This window comes from Merops nubicus, unplaced genomic scaffold (genome assembly GCF_000691845.1).
Source record: "Merops nubicus isolate BGI_N331 unplaced genomic scaffold, ASM69184v1 scaffold24526, whole genome shotgun sequence".
NCBI lineage: Eukaryota > Metazoa > Chordata > Aves > Coraciiformes > Meropidae > Merops > Merops nubicus.
Window position 1 is genome coordinate 1 of NW_008614725.1, and position 23,545 is coordinate 23,545.

At 43.0% G+C, this 23,545-nt stretch overlaps 1 protein-coding gene across 1 annotated transcript; it reads right to left on the minus strand.

The window, feature by feature from the left end:
- Positions 1 to 166: 166 nt before the first annotated feature.
- On the minus strand, positions 167 to 19,421 carry LOC103774896 (transcription factor 7-like 2; the record flags this gene model as incomplete). The annotated part of the gene is made up of 9 exons (XM_008942333.1): positions 167 to 217; positions 771 to 819; positions 5,651 to 5,758; positions 6,544 to 6,703; positions 7,534 to 7,659; positions 13,991 to 14,077; positions 16,840 to 16,942; positions 19,060 to 19,192; positions 19,269 to 19,421. Coding segments are annotated over 9 exons (970 nt in total), but the record flags the coding sequence as incomplete, so codon positions are not given.
- Between the last annotated feature and the right edge of the window lie 4,124 nt (positions 19,422 to 23,545).

A 23,545-nucleotide genomic window follows, 5' to 3' on the forward strand; every position in this document is an offset into this window, starting at 1 on the left:
TAGATATAAAGATATATATATAGATATTAAATATTATCAAAACGTGTGGATGGTATTCTTTTCTTAATGTCATAAGTGTTTAATGTTAAAGTCTATAATGGCAGGGAAAAAAAAAAATAAAAAAAAGAAAAAAACTATTTTAAATGACTCAAAATGACGTTAGCACCTGTAATCGGAGGAAGTGAAAGGCAAGGATTTAGGAAACATTCGCTGTGTTCTGAAAAAAAAGAACAAATTATACAAAGGCTTCAAAAAAACTAAGTCAGGGCTTCTTCAAAATTGACTATGAGATTGCCTATGCAGTATTTCTAATTTCCTCTATAGAATGGCAAACCTCCTTAATTTAGAATGGGTGCGATTCACCACTGTAAGGCATGCATCGGAGCACAGGGGTGCAGCCCAGCCGCCCCCGGCACAGGCACACGCACGTCCACGCACACGCGGCTGCGCAGAGGAAGCGGGCGGCTCTAGCGAGGGTGGCACAGGCATTACAGCTATGGCTCTGCAGTGAACGGCTTCCAAACGCCTACGGACAAACTCAGCTAACGCCACACCGGGCTCTGACATGCAATGGTTTGGTTACTAGTTTTAGAAGGGCAAAAATGCGTAAATAATCAGAGTGCATTAAAAAAAACCAAAGGCTGCCTACTATAGGGAGCATCTCCCCGTGAGGGCAGGAGACTCGGACCCACCTCCCCCGGGCCTGGGAGCGTCACGCCACGATTGCCACACTTCTACTAAGCCAGAGATTTAGACTTGGTTTTACTTACCATTGGTCTCTCCTGGCTGCTTATCCCTTTTCCTCTTCTTCTTCTTTCCCTGCAGGCAACACAGACAGATGAGAAGGATTAAACCCCCCCCTCAAACACATGTCCTTGCAAGGCGCTGAGCAATGGGGCTGTGGCCGGTGCAGGAAGCTCCCTGAGGAGGACACTTGAAGTGCAGCACTGGAGCACCCTCGGTGCAGGGAGACTTGGGGGCCCCGAAGGGATGCTGCACTGTGGGGATGGCTCTGCCTGCCCAGCCCGTGATTTTTCGGACACCCTTGCTGAAGCCCCACCAGTGCCAACACCCACCAAAGCCGTAAGCAGCTGGGGAGGGGAAAGAACAACTTGCAAGATGCTTCCTTTGAGGTAAGATCACTATGAAAGCAAAAACGTTTGACATTTGTATACCCCTGCACCTGGAGGTCTCAAAAATCACTCATGGTCATGTTTTGGAGAGGCAGGAAGGGGAAGAGAAGGGAGACGGAAGCAGTAAGAGTGCATAACTGAGGTCACATTAAGCCTCTGGAGTTACTCGGCACCCAAACTCAACTTTTAAAGCAGATAAGGAAGCCACAGTAATGAGTAAATCCTAACCGGCAAGTTTGTAAGTGCAGTGACAACCTAAGAAGTCAGGACAAGAAAAAAATCCAGATATAAAACTAAGACCCTTCACACAATTCTGCTCTATCACAAGGAAAATAACCAACAGTTTTGCTAAACTGTGTCCCTTTCCCAAATAGTGCCCCACAAGATGACACAATTTGTTACAGTTTCTGACTGGAGGGAGAAAGGCCCCTTCCCCACTTCCCTCCAGCAGTGTGGGAGAGGACAACTAGGAGCTTGACTTCTGTGGAAACCCAATGATCATTTTCCAAGAGAAAAGTTATAAAGTATTAAGTATAGCTCAAAAGAGAAAAGCTATTTTCTAAGAAAACTCTTCTAACACTGAGCTACAGGGTTTGCAGAGCAGTTCAGAAAGGCCAATGTAGAGGACAGAGTAATTTCATTTTCACAGCTCCCCAGATGCTAAGAGCAACGTCTCTCAGGCCAGCAATGTCAGCTGTGAATAGTACAAGTGATCCCAGCTTTTGAAGATGCAGTTTTAAGAGAAGCTTGTGAAAAGACACCAGGCCAGCAGTCCGTTGTAGTCAAGAGGGAACAAACATGTCTCGGAAGAAGGAATTTCACAGCACTTTTGAAGGGTTGGACACCTGTGGTGAAGCCAAGAGGTTCTCCCACATGGTAGACATCTTTCTCAGTAGCTTGTCTAGGCCCTAGCTAAGCAGTTAACATGGGCTTTAGCTTGATATATCCACTACAACACTTGGGACACTCACTACGATACGTTCCCTGGAACACATCAGTAAGAAATTCCGCCAACGTGAACGTTGTATTTTGATTCGTTGTGGTCATATATTTTCCTCCCCAAAAGCTTGCTTTCTGGCACGGGGCTCCTCTACTCATCCCCCCTTGTTTGCTCAGGGTTAATGACTATCCTGCTGTCCAGGTGGTGACAAGCACAGCCTTGTTCACAAGAGCCTTCTGGTGATGAAAAAAGCTGTGTGCACCATCCATCTTGAAGGATTTTCAAACAACATGTACATAACCCTGTAGCCTGGATGCTCCTGAGAAATCATATCCAACACCTCTGAAGTAAAGTTTGGGGACATGGAAAATTGTCGTCATTGCTACAGCAGCTACACGACAGGCAGACAAGACAGACAAGCACTGCTCCGAAAGGTCCCCAAGAACAAAACAGGGTGAAACATGGGATCTTGAAGTCCATGTATCACATAAACATAGAAGAGGCTCAGACTCTGCTCCCTCTGCATTGGACAGACTAAACTGACAGTAACTCTGTGAAAGTCAGGGATTTTTTTTCCAGCTTTATGACAATGTAACAAAACTAGACAATTGCCTCAGGACCATAAGCCTGATTTTTATTTAACCTCACGGAGGCCACTTGCATAATTAACAGACTGTGTCTGTGGCAAATTTACTTAATTCTTGCGTTACATTTGGGAATTCGAGGGCTACCTCAGTTTGAGGCTTTGCAACTTCTACACACGAAGGCCTGCCAGGACAGATGTCGGGAGTCACTTGCCCTTTAGAAACTCCTCAAGCCAGGTAGTAAACTACTATAACCCCTTTACGGAGCAATGTGTTAAAAATGGCTGATCTACAGGAACATCAGCCAGGACGTTCAACACAAGCTGCAAAAATTGTTCCCAACAAAGAGCTGACAGGGGACCCACTAATTTCTTTTAGACTCTCCTCAAAGGAAATAGGGAGAACAATCACTTGGTTTGTTTGTTCAATTACTGTGCTACGAGAAGGTATTTGATTACATAGTTAAATTAATACACAGACTTAAGAAAAGAATTAGGGCAGCAGTTTTCTAGTGCTCTGCAGAAGGTATGGCTTTGCCTTCGCCTAAGATTGTCCTCCTAAGACTTGACCAGATGGTCTGTAACATTTTTCGTCACCATACTGTACAAATTCTTAGGCTGTAAGTAAATGTGCATGTAAATACTTGCTAATCATTTTGGGAGCTCCCTCTACAGAGCCAAACCAACACAGACTTTGACAGGACTGCAGAGTGAGTTCTTTGGTACTAATTTTCTAGACAGGCAGCAGGCGAGGGGACTAGATCCTTACATACTTCTGAGTCCAGCACTCCGCGTCGCTTAACTTCTTCTATTAGATCTCAGGAAGAGCAAATGTGCCTCGTGACACCAAGAGGCCACAAGGGATTCCCTGAGTCCTCTTGTTTAAGAGCAGGCTGAAAGCTGCATTTCTTGAATGTACTGCTTCTGAAGACCTGGGCTACAGCTGGCCTCATTCTCCAGCCTGATGGGAGGTGCCATTTCAATCAGCCCAAAGGCACTCCCCTGCTAGATGTGTGAAGGGCTCAAGATCCCACAAAACGCTGAGGGAGGATGGGAACTCTGAGAGGTCTGAATGGACCAAGAGAAGAGAAATAAATAAATCCTGCAGATGATGCAATCATGCTCTCCTCAGGCAGGAAGGTTCCCCCTGAAGGTCACTTGGGGGTACAGCATCAAGCCGCTGGGAGAGCGCCGGCTCTCTCATCCTGTCCTTTTTAGCTTGAGAAGAAAGGGTTTCTCAGTGCTCACACGGTGAGGACAAAAGTAAAAGGTCCTAAACACTGAAAGCTTTGTACATGCCCATCAGTCGGTGGCACAGTCGCTGTGCAGAATGAACATTGCTGAAACCTCAGTAGAGCCCATACTGCCTTTTGAACACCCAAGAAGATGATACTGCACAGTGCCGAGGAACTACCTCAAGTCTATGGTCTGACAGTTTCAGGCCAGACTATGCTGAAAAGGAAGGGAAAATGTGTTTAAGCAGGAGCAGTGGCTCACCAGGCTTAATGAGGGCTCCTCTGAGGAGCACGCAGAGCTACACCTGCAATGGCAAACAAAGGAGGGAGACAGGCACAGCCCAATGGGAAGAGAAGATGATCACGAAAGAACAGAAGGATTTTAAAAAGCGTCCTTAAGTACATACTGCTAAATAAGTGAGCATGTGTGTTTTCCACCGCTGAAACAGTGGAAGAGCACAGAGAGCTGCTGCTGCTCTAGGATCTGCTGCAGACTCTGAACTGGCTTCTTCCTGTCCACATATGTAAAAGTGCATGTTCTCGGGGAGGTAAATGTTGCCATACATAAACCACACAGTTTATGTGACTTACAGAAAAATGGGATATTTACGGTAAAATTGGCAGTGATGATGACGATGGTGGAAGAGACAGACTTCAACAAAACCAAAGTGTGTAACACTATACAAAACTGACATCAGCCTCCCAGCTGCTGGTCCCCAGACCTGCAAGGAAGTGTGCCTGGAAGGCAGGGAGCACGATTTATTCCACAGTTAGAGCTCTTGAAAGTTTTCTGTGATTTTTATTTAAATTTGGAAAAAGATAAAAAAATCAGGATGCTGCTACAGTTCTACTAAAAAGGGTTTTGAGCTCCCATCAAATGCACAAATCTGTTGAGAATTTATGGATTTAGGCTTACAAACACATAGTACCAGATGCACCACTTACTCTTCATGGAAGAAGTGCTTATATACTACTAGTAAGCGGTTACAACATTTGCCTTATGCTTTCAACCAACAAAATTCTACTATTTTTAGCTAAAAAACAGGCTTTCTGAAAGGCGGAGGGGGAAATCAATCTTAAAAACAATCCATGAACTGATCACAAACTCCAAAACACTTTTTAAAAAATGAGAAGGGTGAAAAAAAAATTATCATGGCCATGAAAAAGCAAAACATAATCAAAATACACAAACAGTAGAGCGTGGAATAATTCATTTAACCCCACTTGAGAGTAAGACTTTCAAACAAGTCACGTTTTTGGTTTTGCCAGTCCTTCTCTGAAGCTAGGATAAGTCATTCTTCCACTTTCCACTATACTCTCACACAGATAAGCACAAGACACTAATTCTTCATCTTTTTGCTGGAAAGGAGAGGAGCCATACTAGGGGAATTTTAATTTTTGTTTTACAAAATTAAATTTAAAATGACCAGCAAGCCAAACAGCATTTCCAGACACTGGTAAAAGTGAAGCCGAGTTTCTTCACAGAGCTCTACTGTCATGCCCCAGTTCTAACCTTTTACTAGCCCCTGCCAGGAAGCCTCTTCCACATGGAGGGCTGGGAATTATCCCCAATATTTTTGCAGAAGGAAGAAGGAGAATATTTTTTGCAGAAGGGAAGCGCCCGTTGCTGTTACCAGATTGGGATCCTGAGGCACGCTTTCCAAGTAGTGCTTGTGTGCAATGTGTGGTCGTAGTTCAGCAAATAGACATTTCTACAAGCTCTACTACTAAAAAAATTTCCACCTACATAGGAACCTACATAGTTATCCCGTGCGGACCAGCCCGGGTACAGCTGCATGTGAAGCTGTCGTTCCTTTCTTGCTAGTTCATAGTATTTCGCTTGTTCTTCTCTGGATAGCGCATGCCACTGAGGTGAAGAAAAGAGAAAAAGGCACAATAAAAAGCACGAGTGGTTTGTTTTCTTGAAGTGTGTTAACAGCAGAGTGTATTATTTATATAGAAATACAGCTAGAGTTAATTTTCATACAAAAAGAGATAAAACCAGGTGATCCGGCATGCTGACATTCATATTTTATTTATAACTCTAGATTATAACTCCAGTTAAGTCAACTGAGTCACAATTTATCATTTATGTTCACTAAGCTCCTTTGTCTCCCAATGAGAATGAAGAAAACTAAAACAACAACAACAAAAAACCCAACAAACAAAAAGACTACCACAAAAACCACCAAAGAGGGCAGGAGAGGGTTCAGAAGGTGAACCACTTGTCCTGAGCCAGATCTCAGTCACAGGTTCAGAGGTCTCCCTCTTCGCCCTTCCTCACTCGCTACCCCTCTCCTCTTCTAGCTCTCACAGGTCCTGATAGTGCTACTGTACCTAAAGACTTTTTCCATCCCCATTTACTTTTCTGCCTGTTTTAGGACAAAATAAAAATCTGAGGGTTTTGTACCTACAGGTCATGGAAAAAAACATTGAACTAACAGTACTATTAATTAACTCCCCTTCCTTCCCACCAGTGACCCTACAGGCAAAAAAAGTATCTGTGGAAATCAAGACACAAAGACCAAACCAAGGCCTCTGGTTTAGTAACTTCCCTATCCATTATGAAAATATCATGAAATCACAGTGATTCAGAAGATGTGAAACCCAGCATGTCTCAGTCCCTGCTTGTGCTTCTCCCGTGTTACCTACCCTTCGACCGAGGATTTGGTTGATGGCTGCGCTCTCTTTCAATGTGCATTCTGCTACAACTTTTGCTCTCATTTCCTTCATATACAACATAAATGCATTAAGAGGTTTCTTTATGTGTGGCTTCTTTTTCTCTTCTTCTTTTTTGGAGTCCTGATGTTTTCTGAAGGGTAAAGATACAAGAGACAGAAACCTCACAGTTAGAACCCTTGTGAATTTATTAAATTAATCCCCTCAATCTCTCTAGCATTAATCCCCAGAAATCTCCAGGAAGAGGACCAAAATGTTCTCCAGAGCCTTCACTCTGGCTGCTGTCGGACAACAGTCTTAAGAGCATTATAAGAAACCCCATCTCATGTTTATGTGACATTACCAAGTACCCCCTCGTGCCCTAGAAGAACCTTGGCAGGAAATGGGCAGCCAGGAAAATGGGTTCATGGAGAAGGTTTGTGAGCATGATGGTAGAGGAAATAATGACACCCCACCACCAATGGGTTCCAAAGTGCGGTCTTTCTGCTTCACCCATGAAATGATAGGCAAGAAGCATCAGCAATAGGGGCAGAGGTAGACCAGGGGTCCCCTTGGTTCCAAGCTAAACTAGACACCCACTCTCTCTGCAGCTTTGAACAAGCCATTTATGTCTCTTGTTGTGTATCTGGTATCTCATGGCTTCAAACTGGGCATGGAGTAAGAGGGAAACCTGTCAAGAAGCTTGAGTCTTGATCAAGAAAATTCCACTTCCTTGTTAAAATGGGTGAAATTAATAATACTTGCCAATGTCACAGAATGACTCTCAAAGACTGTTACCATTATTTTGACACACTTTGGTAGTTAAACCATGTTCAAATCAATTAGAACAGAAGAGAAGAAGCAATTTAAAAAAAAAATTTACAGCAAAAACATTCCCATGGATCCAAGGCTTTTTAAAAGCCACACATGCAGAGGTGATGCTTTAGGTGTTCTAAAAAGAAGACACAGGAAGCAACCACTTACGAGCTGTGGAGTGAGCCGACGTCGCTCTGGGAGGATTCCTGTTTGACTGTTGGTGTGACTATGGCCGGATGAGGGATTCCAGTTGTATGTAAACTATGGTGTGGCGGGACCATGTGTGGAGGAAACCTAGAGGAGAGAAAGCTGTGTAAATCGTCAGAATAAAAATGAATGAATGGGGAGGGAGGTGTACACACATTAAAAAAAAAATAGGCATATAACAAGCACATGACAGCTAGACAAAGCATATGAAAGCTGGCAGCATTAATTAGCAATAAATTAAACATAATGACTCTTCTAATGTCATTAAAGCCAATCTTCCCCTTCATTATCATTACTGACATGAGACATCATGATTTTTAACATCTTTAACAAAAGGCAAATTCAACTGGATGAACTTGGATGAAAGTGGGATTTCAGCTACCTGCAAGAAAACCCATCAGTGTATTTCTTTGCTAAGAAATGATCTGTGGCAACCAAGGAATCCATTTTTATAGCTCTGAATCATGTTGTGAGTTTGAGTTGACATCTTTCATTGCATATTGACAGCAAAATAAAATATTAATGCCAACACAATCTAAATGAATTTTTGACAATCCTTATAGATGCCTCATTAGCTACATTTTGTTGATGGAGCAAAAGAAAATATTTATTTGTGTCTAATAAATCTCTGGGCCACATTGCTTTAACAGAAGGTGGGAAGATTGTGGAATTAAGTCAATTTTGACCCATTAAGGTAACTTAGAAAGGCTTAAATTAATGCAAAGTAACAGTCTAGACTTTCTAAAGAGAAAAATTGTTGTCAGCTTTATGGTTAATGGTTATAAACATGGACAGTCCCCAATCCTGCAACTGGATTCAGAGGGATGTACAATCCTTCTGCATGAATCTAATTGCTCAGTTGGGGCCACAGCACAAACATGGCACAATCATTCAGACTTTTTAACTGAAATGAACAAACTTATCAAAAGCAGGATTGGCTTCATATCATTATTTCTCAACAGTCTCAGAAAGGTTTTGCAGCAAATATAGAAAGCACTCTATGACTGTCTGCCATTCCCTTACAAAACCCCCACTGAAGTCAACATGTTTCCAAGGAATGGGATCTAGCCTAAAATTCTGGCTCAGAAATAACTTCCCCCCAAATTCCAAACCTAAAGTGACCTGGCAAAGGACAAGGTTTTTTATCATTGCAAACTCTTACTCTCATCTGAGATTTTGAATCATCTTGGTCCAGATAAAATACCCCAAGAATATGGAACACACAGTGGGATAAAGAATTACTTCTTCTGTCATCAATATACAATATTTTTTTCTATCAAATGGTACTTAAAAAGGGGCAATGTACCCTGGATAGACTGTGTACAAGTACCAGAAATATAATGAGATTTCTTTTTTCTCCCCCTTCTTGTAAATTCCATTACTGAGCTTAACCTCCCCCAAACTGCCTAGACATTCCCCACATTCACAAGATGACACAGTGGTACTTTCATGAACGAGAGGAACTGTCCACTATGAGCTCTGAGGATCTTCGTCTATCAGCTGAGAGTACTCAGGATCATTAGACAGAAGTATTTTGTCTTTGAAGGCAGTGGTGGGAAGAGCAGGGACTGACAGGGAGAATGTGAAAATGTTCAACTGTAGAGAATTGCAGCTCCTCACAAACAAAGGCATGGAGAGAAGGAAAGGAGGGTGTGATGGCAAGGGAAGAGGAGAACAGGCAGCAAAATGGTCATTCCTACTTCTGCTAAAGAGAGACACAAATCTCCCAAGTGGACTGTCAAAATGCCTTCCCCACTCTGACAAGAGCAGCTGAGAGAGAAATGCAAGTTTGAGGAAATGCTTTGGTACATGGTAGGTCAGAACACAAGACAGTGGCAAGTCTACAAGGAGACCAGTATCCTGGTCCCACTTTGGCCACAGAATTGCCTGACCATCAGCAAGACACAAACTGGGCCTTTGTATCATTTTTCTTTGTACTCTCTCTTCATTTTTGCATGTATTTTGACTGGACATCCTTATTCACACAGTTTTGTTCACAGAGTGCCTGGGGCCTTCATCCAGAGTACAATGAAAACAATAAAAACTGACAGTAAAAGCTTTTTTTTAAAAAAAAAAAAATTACAAACATGGGCAAAAATAAAACCCAGAGCAAAATCCCAACTGTACTGAAAGTGGTACAAGCACAGTGACAAAAAGTTGACACTCATGCTATCGAATGCCTGTCTGTCCTAGGCAAGACCCAGTGCTCAAGAGAGGAGGACCGTGCTGCTGGGGCTAGCCAGGATTCAAACTAGAGAGCCAGTGACAGTGGCATGATGAAGCATGAAGATGGAAAGTCTGCCTTCAGAGAGCAGGCAGGAAGAGCTGAGTTTGTTTGACATGAGGACACACTGGGAAGGGCAGTGGGCACATACCAGCAAGGAAGAACTGAGTGCAGTGGTAGCACAAGGACAGAAGGGTGGATCTGAATAAGATCAGATTCATCACTGAAGAAGGGCTCCCCAGTATCACAAAAGACTGATTACAGCTGGAGTTAACGGGGGCGAAAGATGGTGCTTGTCAGGCTTCTGAAGGAGGTCCTGTGATGTGGCCATAACTGAGTCATAGACTTCCTACTCAAATGAGGATCTAAAACACACTGCAAAATTAACTCTGCCTATATGGTAGACTTGTTATACAGCCAGGATGTTCAAAGGAAATAAACTCAACCAAAGATAGGGGGTTATTACATTATCTTATTTTTGAGGAAGAAGTACCTCCAGCTAATAAAAAAAATGAGGAGTGTGAAGAAAATCTGCCAAAAAGAATTACCTTCCACCTCCAAGGTATGGGAAAAATGTATTCCAAATGACCATTTAGGAGAAGGAGCCTAAGTACTTGCACATTGGAGAGCGACAAGATGGGGAAGAAGGGTGGCAGAGGAGGAAAAGCCTATGTACACATGTTGTGAGAAAGCCCAGATGCTGGCAAAGCCTCCATTGACTTCATCTGGGCTGAGGTTTTACCCTCTGAACTTCAGAGAGACAGCAGCCTTCATCAACAGGTAGCTGCAGCTCAGTAGTTATTTTCGGGGTGGCAGTTTCCCCAAGGAAGTTGTGTGTTCATTACCAATGACCACTCATCATTTCACACAGAATCTCTCTCCCTTCAAGATACAAGGCTGCTTATTGGACTTACACACTCCTTCCTATGTTTGGGGCTACAAAACCAAGCTCCAGAACCCAAAGTAGCTCTCACAATCTCATGGACTTCAGTGGGCTGGGTGAGGGTTCAGCCCAGAGTCTGAGCGCCTACTTATTCCCATGCAGACATCCACTCACATGGCAGTACAAGCAGAGGAAGAGTGTTAACTTTTAAGTTCCTGGCCACATTCCAGATTCAGTAATTACATTCAGCAAAAGTGAATTTCCCCTGAAATTTCAATTATGGAAGGTATTTTCCACTGCCACCACTTCACTACTTTGCAGAGTAATTCTGCTAAATTATTTCCTGATTTCACCTCACAGCAGCTGTTTTTTCATAGTGGGTCCACTGTTTGGCCATCAGTCAGTTAACCTTGTCTCAATTTACATTAAGAGCATATTACAGAAGGGTAATGAAGGATCAAGAGATGTTATAAGCATGTTGCATGCATATAAAGTGAGCGGGGAGATGCTACAAGCAGAGTAAAGAGTTGTAAATGGTTAAAACAACCTGAAGACACTACCTTAATAGTCTAATCCATTTATGAAAATCACTATTAGTCACCCATTAACCTTTTATAAACTATTCATAAGCACACTCTAACTAATGAATTGTAATTACCAAGCTTTGGGAATATTCGGTGTTGGGAAGCATTATATGCTCCAAAGGTCTATACCATGATGCAAATATGGGAACTACTTCTAAAGAAAGTATCTGATAAAAAAAAAAGTGGCTGGAGGGGTGAGGCTGGGGTCCGCCCTGGCTTCAGAGCCAACGGTGACAACAAGGCTTGTACCAGGAACCTGTGGGGCTGTTGCAGAGGCCAGCCACGAAAACAGGTCTGCAGGCGAGCGTGGGCGCCCCCGGGCATGCCACCAGTGCCACCTCCCACCTCCCGTGGCTACTGAGGGCGAGGGCTGTCCCAGGGCTGAGCTCAGGCAGCCCAGCTGGCACGGCGGGCGTGCCGAGAGCCACGTCTCGGGGTACGGTCAGGCCTGCCCAGGGGGTGTTCCCAGGGAAGGGAAACCGGGAGGGAAGTTTCTGGGCTGAACCAAAGGATGAACATCTTAAACCTACTCGTCACTCTGCCCGTGTGCCTGAGTGTGTGTGCAGGGGCTCATGTCAGAGACAAAAAGGAAGGCTCTGTGTGTGTATGCACAGCCCCTACCTTCGCCTAAGACATCCCCTGTATTTTTTTCTCTAGACAAGTACTCTGTGAATCGCAATAAACACCCTAAAAATTCTAAGCAGCTCATTATACACCACTGTCTCCTTTTATGGCTCCAAGCCAGAATATAATGATGAGTCTTAACTTGTTAAGGACAACTAATTTTTTGTTCCTGGCTGTCTCAGGGGCTTCTCTCTTACTCACTCTCACTTTACTTCACTGTTGACATGTTTCTGTTAACTGGATGTCATCTGCCTGCCTTGATTTTATGCACAAGCAGTGGGATGCATTTTTCTGTGCAACAATTCTGCTTTGAGTTGCATTAGATTTGTCATTATTCTCTCATTTCCCCCTTGCACTTGTAACATTTCATCTATTCCTGCCTTATTTTTTGAGCCACGGTGCACCCACATTATGGTTTATACATGATCTTGCTCCCTTTGAAGCCGGCAGATTTCAGAGCCAGCCCTCGTCAGGAGAAGTGCCTGCTACCAATTTAGCAGGCTGAGGGCCCCGAGCTCCAACAACTCAATCTAAAGGGGGTCACAGGGTGGCACAAGCGAGTGTCAGCAAGTGCTGTTTAATTGCCAATCTAGGCTTCTCCATGGTGTTTAAAGTATAATGACCCATCACTTAATTCTGAGAAGTCCTGGCCCTGCTGCTGAATGGAATGAATATCAAAGGATGTGCTAGAACAGGGCAAGGAGCCTACATTTCCTATAACTGCCATAAGTATAATAGACCTCTACTTCTGTCGTCCCATTACCACAATAATGTATTTAATTTGCTGTGTACTCTTTTTAACTAGATACCTTTCATAAAGCCTATCTTGGGAATACAGCCTCCCCCCCTCCCACATCTCCCCCCTCCCTCAAATGACTAGCCTCTCTAATAATAATTAAACTAAATCAAGCTCTACTTTGCCTCACACCGTGCCTGCAAGTCTTTTATAGATATTAAAAAAGATTAAATGGAGGGAGGGAATCATTGTTTAAATTTGCAGCTCTCTCCTCAACCCATGATTTTTTTCTCCCCCATGCTGGGTCTATTAATTTTTTTTTTTTTTTAAAGTTGATTTTACAGTTGTCTCTCTATTTGCTGGAGCAAAACTGACAAATTTCAATTTTTTGCTTTCACTCTACTTATCTAAAACACACACCATGCTATTTCCCTACCCATTCACTCACAAGCTCTAGTTACAGGTTTCCATTTCTCACTGAGGTGTGTTTCTCCCTAACAACCCCCAAGCTTTTCCTCCTTAAATCCTCTGTACACCAACCTTCACATATTAAACTGCAGAGATGGAGAGGAAGGGACAGGGCAGGGAAGAGATGTGGAACCTTGCTATGTAATGCATACTAATTTAATTATGTGCCATCATCAAAATGGATTAGCTGTTTCAGCCCATCAGGAAAGTCTAAACCTCCACCGATTTAATTAACCAGACTGAAAATCAGATGAACAGAAAATAAAACTATCATTAGGAGCAATTAGTGATTACTTAAACATAGTGCTGCCAACCAGTTTGTAAATAAAACTAGCAGCCCCTGGAAAATTAGATGGAATTAATTGGAGGTAGGGAGGGGGAGAAATGTATACTTCTAAAGCTTTAGAGGGTGAGGCAGGCCCTTTTATGTTGACTGTCAGTGTTTGGAGCTTTGGTAGGGGAAAGCAGTGCAATAACGTTCCCCCCAACTCTGCCTGAAGAACAGTCCTCCCGAGACCCCACTCTTGCACACAGAGTGCTGCTCCGGGTGACAGCCACCAAGAAGGCAAAAGATACCACAGCTTCTCCTTCTTGTCTTTTTAACATCACTTTCACCCAGATTTTTCCTTTAGTTTGACTTTTGAAGAGGACTTCCTGCTCCTCTCCCTCAAAAACAAATGCTTAAAGCCCAATGACAACACTAGCACACTCTCTTCTCCCCAAATGGGAAGGTACCCCCTGGATTCTCCTCCTCTATCCCACCCAAAAAAGCCAAGGATGACTGTCTAGCTGAAGTGCTTTACAGAAACACTCTTCCCAAGTGAAATGGCCTCCTCTAGAGAGGGTGGCAGGAGGAGTTACATTTGCCCTCAGTTCAGGACCTCAGCATTTGAACTCACCTTGACATGGAAGCATTGACGGTCAGAGCTGTTGGGTAAGGGTGGCGGAAACCCCCTGTTGTGATTGGATACACTGGCTGACCTTGCCTGGAAAAAAAGAAGGGAAAGAAAAAAAAAGGTGCCTTTTTTAAAAAAAAAAAAAAAAAAAAACACCAAAAACAAAAACAACAAAAAACTTCTCTCTGCACAGTAAGCTTTATTCTCATTTGATCAGAACAAAAATCTTGGGGATTGTACAGCAAGGATCAAAGGAAAGAAACACAGAACAATTTGAATGCCATAAATCTGATAGGAATGGCTAATTAAATTTTATAACCTCTGCTTATGTCAATAGAGACCCTCTCCCCAAGCTGAAACTAGGTGTTTTGTTGTAATAATTAAAGGCGAAGTCTCGCTTGCTTTAATGGAGCCATCACACTAATTGAGGGCTACACATCCAAAGGAAAACAATAATGAATGTAAATTTATACCAAAATAAAGTACAGTGAATCAAAGGACTTCAGTTGCGCTTTGGGCCTCTTTCGGTATTTAGATCTCGGTGAGAAAACATTAAATTAACAGAGCTTAATTTGTAGCCTTTTGTCAGATTAACAAGTGTTGACAAGAGTTACCGGGGGAGAGTCCCCAAGAAGTATTGTGGGTAACCAATAGACAATCACACCTCATTACAATAATTAAAAAATACAGCAACATGCAAAACAGCATCCTCATGAAAGACACACAACTTTTTCTGATTGAGGTTTGTCTGTGCTGGCTAGTTCTTTTCATCTGTCCTTCAGATATACCATCTGACTGGGCAGGATGCTTTCTGGGGGGGTGCTGTGCTGCAGACACGCAGGCCAGTTGAGGATAGATGGGTTGGGAAGCTGACGGTGAAGCACGGGTGGCAAAGAGAGGGGAAATAAAGACCTTGTGTTACTTCTGCAAAGTTGGCCATGCTGCTCTCCTAGAGCAAAAGCAAACCTGATGCTACCATCCCCTAAGAGAAACCCTCGGAGCAGCTGTAAGCTGTGGGTATGTACGTACACCACGGGTGCTGACTTGTTTTAAACCAGTGGTGATGACAGAGCCTTCCTGTGACTGACACAGCCATTAGCATCTACCTGATGAAACTGGCCACACATGGCAACATTTGCATGGTTTCACAGCCATCACATGAGGTTCAAGGAGGACAAGCCTGTGTCTGCACATATGAGGCTGAGACACAGATGAGCAATGAGGTACAAGTCAATGACAGTGAGGAATTTTTTCCCTGTGCTCTCATATCTTTAATGTTGCTGACTTTTGGCACTAGTTGAATACATTTCTTTTAAATGGTGAGGCCTTTACTCTGCAAACTTGAGCTAAGCAGTTGCAACAAAGGAGCATGAGATGGGTGTACTGAAGCTAAGCCCAGCAAGCAAGAAAGAAGAAAAGGAGCTGACATGGATTCTGCCAGCATGCAGGATGTCCTGTGTAGAAAGTAAATGACCACAAATGAGGAGGAAATCAAGATTTCAGGGAGCACTGCTTTGAGTTTTTCTTATGCACACATTGTACTCTTCTGGAGAAACAGCCTTTGGCAGAGAGCTAATGGCCATGCTTCACCCTCAGGGTGGGACAGTCTCTACTCAAACAAGCTGCATGAGGACCCTGCAAGGAAGGGTAGCTTGCAGAGTGGCCAGAGGTGTGCTGCTGTGGCTGCAGTCCAAGCTCCAGCTCCTCTGCATCCACACCTCTGCTTGAGAAATGCCCCCAAAACATGCGACACCAATCCAGCTCCCTGCCCAAGACCTGGGTGTGTGTGGGAACCCCCTGCTCTCCTACGGGGTGTGAACTCCACTTCCTTATGGAGGACAAACTGGTGAAGAGGTATTTTAGCACAGCTGGCCAAACAGCCTTGAGCAGGAACAAACTTATTTCTCTTATTTCTAGCTCTGAGCAATTCATTTCTGAAGAAATATGATCTCCTCAAAATTGATGACTCATGTTACCTGAGAAAAATAGGGTAACAGTCTTGGTTTATAATGCAGAGAACCATTGTGACCAGCAACACAAATGTATTTTATAAGTATTTAAATCAAATACACTGTACAAAAGGCCTAGGCAGTGCTTAAATGCATTATAAACCCATTGCAGGAACAGTAACATCAGGAGGAAAAGAAAAAAAAAAATATAAGGACTCAATTACTGGAGAGAACCTCATACCCTACAAGTGGGATACGAGGAGCTGAAAAGAAAACAAAACCCCAAACTAACTTTCCATGGCTCTTTTCTTAGCCAGTTTTAAAGTAAACTAATTCCTCTTTCTTGTTTGCAAGAAAATTCCATTCCTCAGATGCCAGCTGCCCAGCCATGTCTGGACCAGGAATGCTGCTCACTAGCCGATGTAAAGCTCTACTGTTTCCCAAGGAAAATGAAAGGGATTTCAACAGGGACAGCCAATGAAATTTAAAATTGCTCGTTTATAGTGAGGATGGCCCTGGTGAAAAAGAGTCCATTAGAACCACCCTGCACCCCCAGAAAACCAAATCTGAGAGAAACCCACGTGGTGCAGTGTACGGGCATTAACCAAAAAAAGGATGTTTCGGCAGATGAGTTTAAAATTTCATGCTTCAGGGGCCATCAGCTGGTTGAGATGACATGCAAAGCTGCATCCAAATGCTCATGTTTGTTTAAGACCACATGACCTGGGGTAAATTTTAATTAATCTTTATAAGGTGGGTAAATTCATAACCACTCAATGAAGTGGCACTTGGCAAATGGACTTATCTCAGTGCACACACACATGCACACACACAAACAATTTTTAACACAAATGTTACATATCAAAAAAGAAAAAAGGAAATTAAAAAAATGGAACTCCTTACTGTGGTACTAACCATCCTAGCGGATGGGGGATTTGTCCTACAGTGCCCGGTGATAATGGATAATAAGGAGATATATCTGGAGGATGTGGAGGCCTTGGAATTCCTATGGAAGAGGAACAGAAAGTAGTGTTAATATTGAGACATGGAAATTAAATTCTTATCTACTCATCTTTATTACAATACTTTGGGTTTCCAAAGGCTGTTTCACAGTCTGATTTTATAAAGTAAGACTCTTGGCATCTTTTTTAATGAGACTCAACCAGAAAAACAGATGTGATTTGCTCCCTCAGCCACCTCTCCAAAGAAGAGATAATGATTTTTTTATTTAGGATGAGAATTTAGGAGTCCCAGATATAGTTCTGGTGTGATGATGTGCTTGGTGCTGTCTTAAACACTCAACAGAAAGACCGTCCCTTACAAACTTCACGGTTGTTTTAGTCTCAAAGTCACCAAAAGAGAACAGGCCCTAGCCATACATTGACCAAGTATTCAATAGCATAGCGTTATTCCAAAGTAACCACCAAATCAGAAGAAGTCATTATAGAAAGTCATTATAATTGCAAATGGTGTTTGCTTTTAAGCAAACCTAGGAGACCTTTCCTGGAATCTGGGGGTGAAGCCGAGAGCCCCTGGAAATGGTTGGTAAAACCAGGTGCAGATGTTGAAGGTGTGCAGGGGAGGACAAAGAGCCCATCCCTTCTCTCTGAAATCAATACAGTTCCTACCTAGAGAGCAGAGATGAGCTCCAGGCACAAGCTTTAACTCTCTTTACCTTAAGACCAGGTAGGAATTACTCAGGAGTAAGGGTTACAATACCAGGTTTTTCAATTAACAAGCCAGAGCACAATTACACAGCAGATGCAAAATTAAAACAGAGAGCATTAAAAGGAAAGGGTACTGTATTCATGGCTAAAAACTATTTTTTCTAGTCACTCGGGAAGCTTTTAATCTCTAAATTACATCTCTTCGTGTGACATTTTCATGCAGACATTGCTTTTGCTCCATTACAAAACCCAAACAGATTAACTGGGCTTTAACCATCCGGTGAGCTATTTGCACACTTGAAAGAATGTTCACAGAAGAAAAGTAAACAGTCTACAGACGTTAATCATATGTTTTACGATACCCATTTAAAAGCTATTCCCTGTACTACCATTATTTAAATGAGAGGCTGACTATGCCGTTCAGTTGCGATGCCCAGGGATGGCGAGATGGATTCCTTTCAAGCCATGTGAAGTTAGCAGTAGGCACAATTAAAAGGGGGCCTCAACTGAAGTGTAGGGAGTGAAAAACAGCTAATGCACAGCCTCATTCAAGGGCTGGAGTTGAGATAAATTATCTGCATATGTTAGGGCCAACACAGCACGACTCATTGACATGAATTCAGTTTCTGATGTACTTTCCAATTAACTAGCTGGGTTTTGGATTAACAAAACCTAAACCACTGTCACTAGGCACTCAATGCAGCCTGAGGAAAGACGACTGACACTCTTTGACTTCTCTGGGCCCTCAGGTTAAACAGGGACTCTTAAAAAGTTAGAATAACGTGTAAATTCTACTCTGTAACACCAATAAATCTAGTCAGGGTTTTACGCGGTGCTCTATATTCAAGAAGACTGCCCTTCAAGCTGAACTGAGAGTTGGGTAGACTTACATTGGGGAAAAGAGTTGTAAGTGTAGAGCTGGAGCTAAGTACTTAGACTGGATGAAAATTCAACATTATAGGAGAAAAATGGCTGAACTCCTGACACAGAAACAATGATATTTGGGGAATTAAGAGAGATACATTTTGAAACCGGTCATGACCCACCACCTTTAAAATTCCAGCTGCAATTCTTTAAGTGCAGATCACAGAACGTACATGTTTAATTCTCTGGGTCGTGCATGCAAACCAAGCACTTGGTAGATCAAACTGCTAGGTGGGGTATCGTGCTTGCAAAGAAACACACCTGCAAATGACCCCACACATGCAACTCTGGTGTCATCCTCCAGAAGCTTTATAAAAATTCACCCAGTAGGTTTCCCTCTGAAGCCTAATTTGCTTGAAAAGAAGCTATTTTGTCTGGGTTCTTGCATGTGTTTGACATTTTACATGCTCCCTTTGGTGGTCCAGCATGGGAAATCCTCCCTCCCCACGCCCCGCGCTCCTTCCCCCTAATACACAAAATGGAAAGATGCAGCCATGCACTCTCAGAAAAGCCCAAATTATTTCCCACCTACCTGTTTTGGGATCTACGTCGGCTGGTAAGTGTGGAGGAGGGTTTCCTGGTGTGAAGTGCTCATTGCTGTACGTGATAAGCGGCGTAAGAGGGTGTACATGGTGTGGGTGCTGCACAACTGGCACTTTGTTAGACTGTCAAGAGAAAGAGGTGGATGGCGTTAGAGGAGTGTGGGGTACTCCCCACTGCAGCACGAGGCAAATGACATACAGGAATTTGAGTACTCAGGATTTCAACACAGTCCTCAGACTTTTCCAGATCCCTTCTCGTTGTCACCCTCTCAGTTTTCCCACACTCCTGCTTAAAACCTCCTCCCACACTCTCCCTCTTGAGTTTCTTTAATCTTTTTGACCTGTGGTGCTCCTGCACAGAGCAACAGCAATTCTTTAAAATTTTTCCTTTTTATTTTATAATCTTGTGCTTCACCTCCAAATCACAGGTAGACTCCTCAGTGAGGGGCTGACAGAGTCCCCCATTTAATTAGCATGAGACCCAAATGCTCACTGACCTGTAGGTCTTTTCCTTTCCCCTTCCTGTCCTCACTTTCAGTTCTGCATCTTACTGCTCACTGCAGATATTCCAGATAAAAAGCCTTTGTACTGCTAAAGTATTCCCTTCATCAGCAAGCATTAATCTGACAAGTGATCACCTGCATATTTTATATATATATATTTTTTAGAAGAGCTGATTAATTATCAATTCATTAGAGAGCTCTCATAAATGGGAGCTGGATACTGATGAATTAGCCTACTAAAATATTCAGCTATATAAATAATGTCAAAAACACAGATAAAGCCGTTGAAATTAACACTCTTGTGGGGGGAATAATCACACAGATATCATGAGGTTTTCCCTGACAGATTCCTAGCTCTGGGGGAAGAAAAAAAAAATCTTTTTCTAATAACAATAAAAAAAAAAAAAGGAGTGAATGAATGAAAGGAAAAGGCAGGCTGAACTGCAACTTACCCTTACAAGATCACAAAGAAAAAATTAAGCTGAAACAAGCGAACTGCTGGACCATTTACTGCGAGTAATCCAATTGCAAAAAACCCTATTCCCCACAGAGGATTTTCACTAAAATCCTACAACAGGGACATTTAACCAGATTAGGTACCAGCAAAGATAAAGAGGCTGGTATTAGATGATGAATGGATTAGAGTCAGGTTTCATTTCAGAATGTGTCTTCATTTCCTTTTATTACTTTAAGTAAGGAACAACTTGCATTAACATCAAGTAAAAGGAATCACATTAAAATAAAGTAGTGATACCATGGCGGCCACCGATAGCGCCGCTGCCGTCGAGGGTCTGCCAGCGCTCCCCTGCTCGTCCTCCTGCCCAAGGACAGCGCCAGCCCCACCGCTCGCTCCCCAGCACCCCTCAGCACAGAGGCCCTCACCACGCCGCTTTAGACAAGTTATTATCTCATCTCAGTTTGAACGCTTCGAGCTTCCCTTAAAAGCATTTCAAACATAATTCAGTTATTCTTTGAAAATGACTTTCTAGACTAGGGGGAAGGAAGAGAGAAAGCAGACTGACAGCTAGGACAAAAAGAAATGTCAGTCTTCCCCTGAAAAACATGAAATCCCTCCATCATGTTTGGGTCAAGACACAGCAGAGCTTCACCATCAGCTCTTCCAGGCTGCCCCAGCCCCTGCCACACAAGGGTATTTGACTCTCCCCTTTGACAGCATGAAAAAACCCCGCACATCCAAGAGAAGTAAGCCAAAGAGCAGTGCCTGTGCTTCCCACTTTTACTCCGTTTATCTTATTTTGCAGCCCTTACACAGAACAATTCCCCTCTGAAACCACCCATGTCGCAGAGGACACAGAGGAGTCCCACATCACATGGCTGCTGTGCAGGACAGACAGTGGTGGCCACAGCCAACACTATGAACTACGAGCATGTTGTGTTGGCTGGGCTGTAGGTCAAGTCTTCTGTCAGCTGTACAACCAAGGACAACTCTTGGCTGTACAGATCTGTAATGGCTTCACATCAGAGGAGCTACGGGGATTTAGCCCCATAATTCAAAACTCCAAAGGATATGCTCTAACCCAAAATCCATTCTCTTCCAAGTTAATCAACCTAATCAGTCTGAAAGCAACTGAAAGTTTTGGAAAGGGCTTCATGTAACAAATCATATTACACACCACACAAACTAGCAGGCATCTACTCAACAACACAGGACATACATGCCAAATGACCACTTGATCATTCCCAGTAAGAGGGATTTTTGCTAGCCAAGAATTACATGAACTCTTGCTGTTAGGTGACCCACAGTGTGGCTGGTAGCTCCTGTAGCTCTGTGCTCTCTCAACTCTACCTTCACAGCATTGCAGAAAACCCTCACCCAGAACCTGACAGATGCTGAGGGCTCTCTTCCATGGAGAGCTTATTTTCATTGAAACTGGAACTGGTTAGTGAAAAAAAATAAGTGACAGAATAACATTACAGGGTCAGACTTAAGCCAACAGACAAGAAACAGCACGTGAGAGGAAAGCTGGACTTACACGCCCGTATCACCAAAGCCAGACAAACCATAGAGGGTTACATGCAAACTGTACGAAACTCCCACCCAGTGCTTTGATATACCAAGACCCCCCCACAATATCTCCATGGAACAACAGGAATGCTAAATTATTATGTATTTGACTTAACACCTCTCAGAGAAAAATAAAAAGCAAAAGAAAAAAAAATATATTTTTTTTTTAAATCAACAACCAAAAGTTTGACCCTTAGTCTGCGAATTTTCGCTTAGGTAAGTAATTTTCATTTGGGTGACTGCCCTGCAGGCAGACAATTCACATAAAGGTACTGGGCGTTAAGGACAGGATACTTTTTTGCCACTCTGATGATGCTGGGGTAGAGATGTACTGGGGGAAGAGGGGAAAATATCACCTATATGCTCAAAAATATGCTCTCCAGGACAGAGGAGAGTGACCAGCTACCCCTGCAGATCAGTCTGCATCAGCATCTCTAGGCCAGGGCAGGTTTGTGTTCTGCTTTGCACCATTTATCACACAATGGGAAGAGGGTCTGTAACTCCGCTCAGAAAAGCATCCACAATTTGCAAACCATTCTAATGATGCAGAATATGCTAAATAAACTGCACTTAAAAAAAAAAAAAAAAAAAAAAAGGCAGCATCATTCTTGAAGTTAACTAAGCATCCTCAGAAAAGAGAAAAAGAAAGGACTGGCTGGGAAAGAACAGGATTAATCCTGTACATGCATCTTCCTTTGAAGTCAATGGGAGCTCTGCCTGAGTAACAAGTGTGGTCCTAACCCCATCCACTGGCAATGAAAGGTAAACCACAGTAGCCATCAATAGGGGACACCTATTAGCTGACCTCAGCCATCCCCCTGCAAAAGGCCCTTCTCCAATACACATTTGCCAGCACTTCATCAAGGGCAAGTTTTAAGCCAAAAGCCATTGTGAGATGCAGGAATTTCTCTGGCAACTTGAAGAACTCCATTTACGGCTACGTCAGGCACAGAAAGAGGAGCTGCACTGGTACACAGGGATTAGCACCAGGGCATGTGGCAATAGGACGGGAGCAAGTGGAGATTTCTAGAGAGAAATCCCAGCATCTACAAAGTACCAAGTCATCTGCTGATAAATCTCTCCACTGAAAGCTGGGGTCTCCTATGCTTGGGTTAGAGGGCACGGTAAAGAATTGCAAAAAAACAACAGAAGTTTGCTTTTCTTGATAACCCCTGCCTGGAGCAAAACAGAGGAAATTGTCCCCACAGGGACTCAACTACTAAATCTCTCTATATGAATTTGAAATGCTTCTGGGAGCGTTTAAACACAGATTACTTTAAACAATAATGGAGCTCTGGAATGAAAAAACAAACAAACAAACAAACAAACAAACAAAAAAAAAACCACAACCAAAAAAAAAACAAACCCCCCCTACAACAAATTTGGGACTGATATACGTTTGAGAAGGATACTGAGATCCATTAAGCCTAAGTTCCCATAGGTGCCTTTAGGGAACAAAAAAATATCTGAACTTCAAATTTAAGCTGCAGGGGATTGTGTGTATAAATTGCTGTGTATTAGTCTTTGTTGCATGGTAAGGACATTTCATTAACAGGATGAAAGATGCTTCTATGCGCATACAGCCCAATTTAATACACCCCACTGATGAATACTCCCCATTTATTGAAGAAGTTAATACATGCTGTATAAATCAATAGTTCCTAAGTCTCTGAAAGCAACATAAGACTTGCACGAGATGAAACATTGTATTGTTGAGCACACAAAGAGAAACCAACCTTTAAATAGGAAGAGTTTGTTGCTGCAGTTTCTGTTTGCAAACTCATGTTTGGCTTTGGCAATAAAAACATAGTATCAACTCAAAAGTCAGAGGAAAGCAGCCAGAGAGGCCTCAGGATTTGTCCTCGTTGGGGTAACGCGGTGTTAGTAAAAGCAGGTCTGCAAAAGAAGCCATCCAGGCTGAAAACAAGCCATTGTGCCACCGCATCG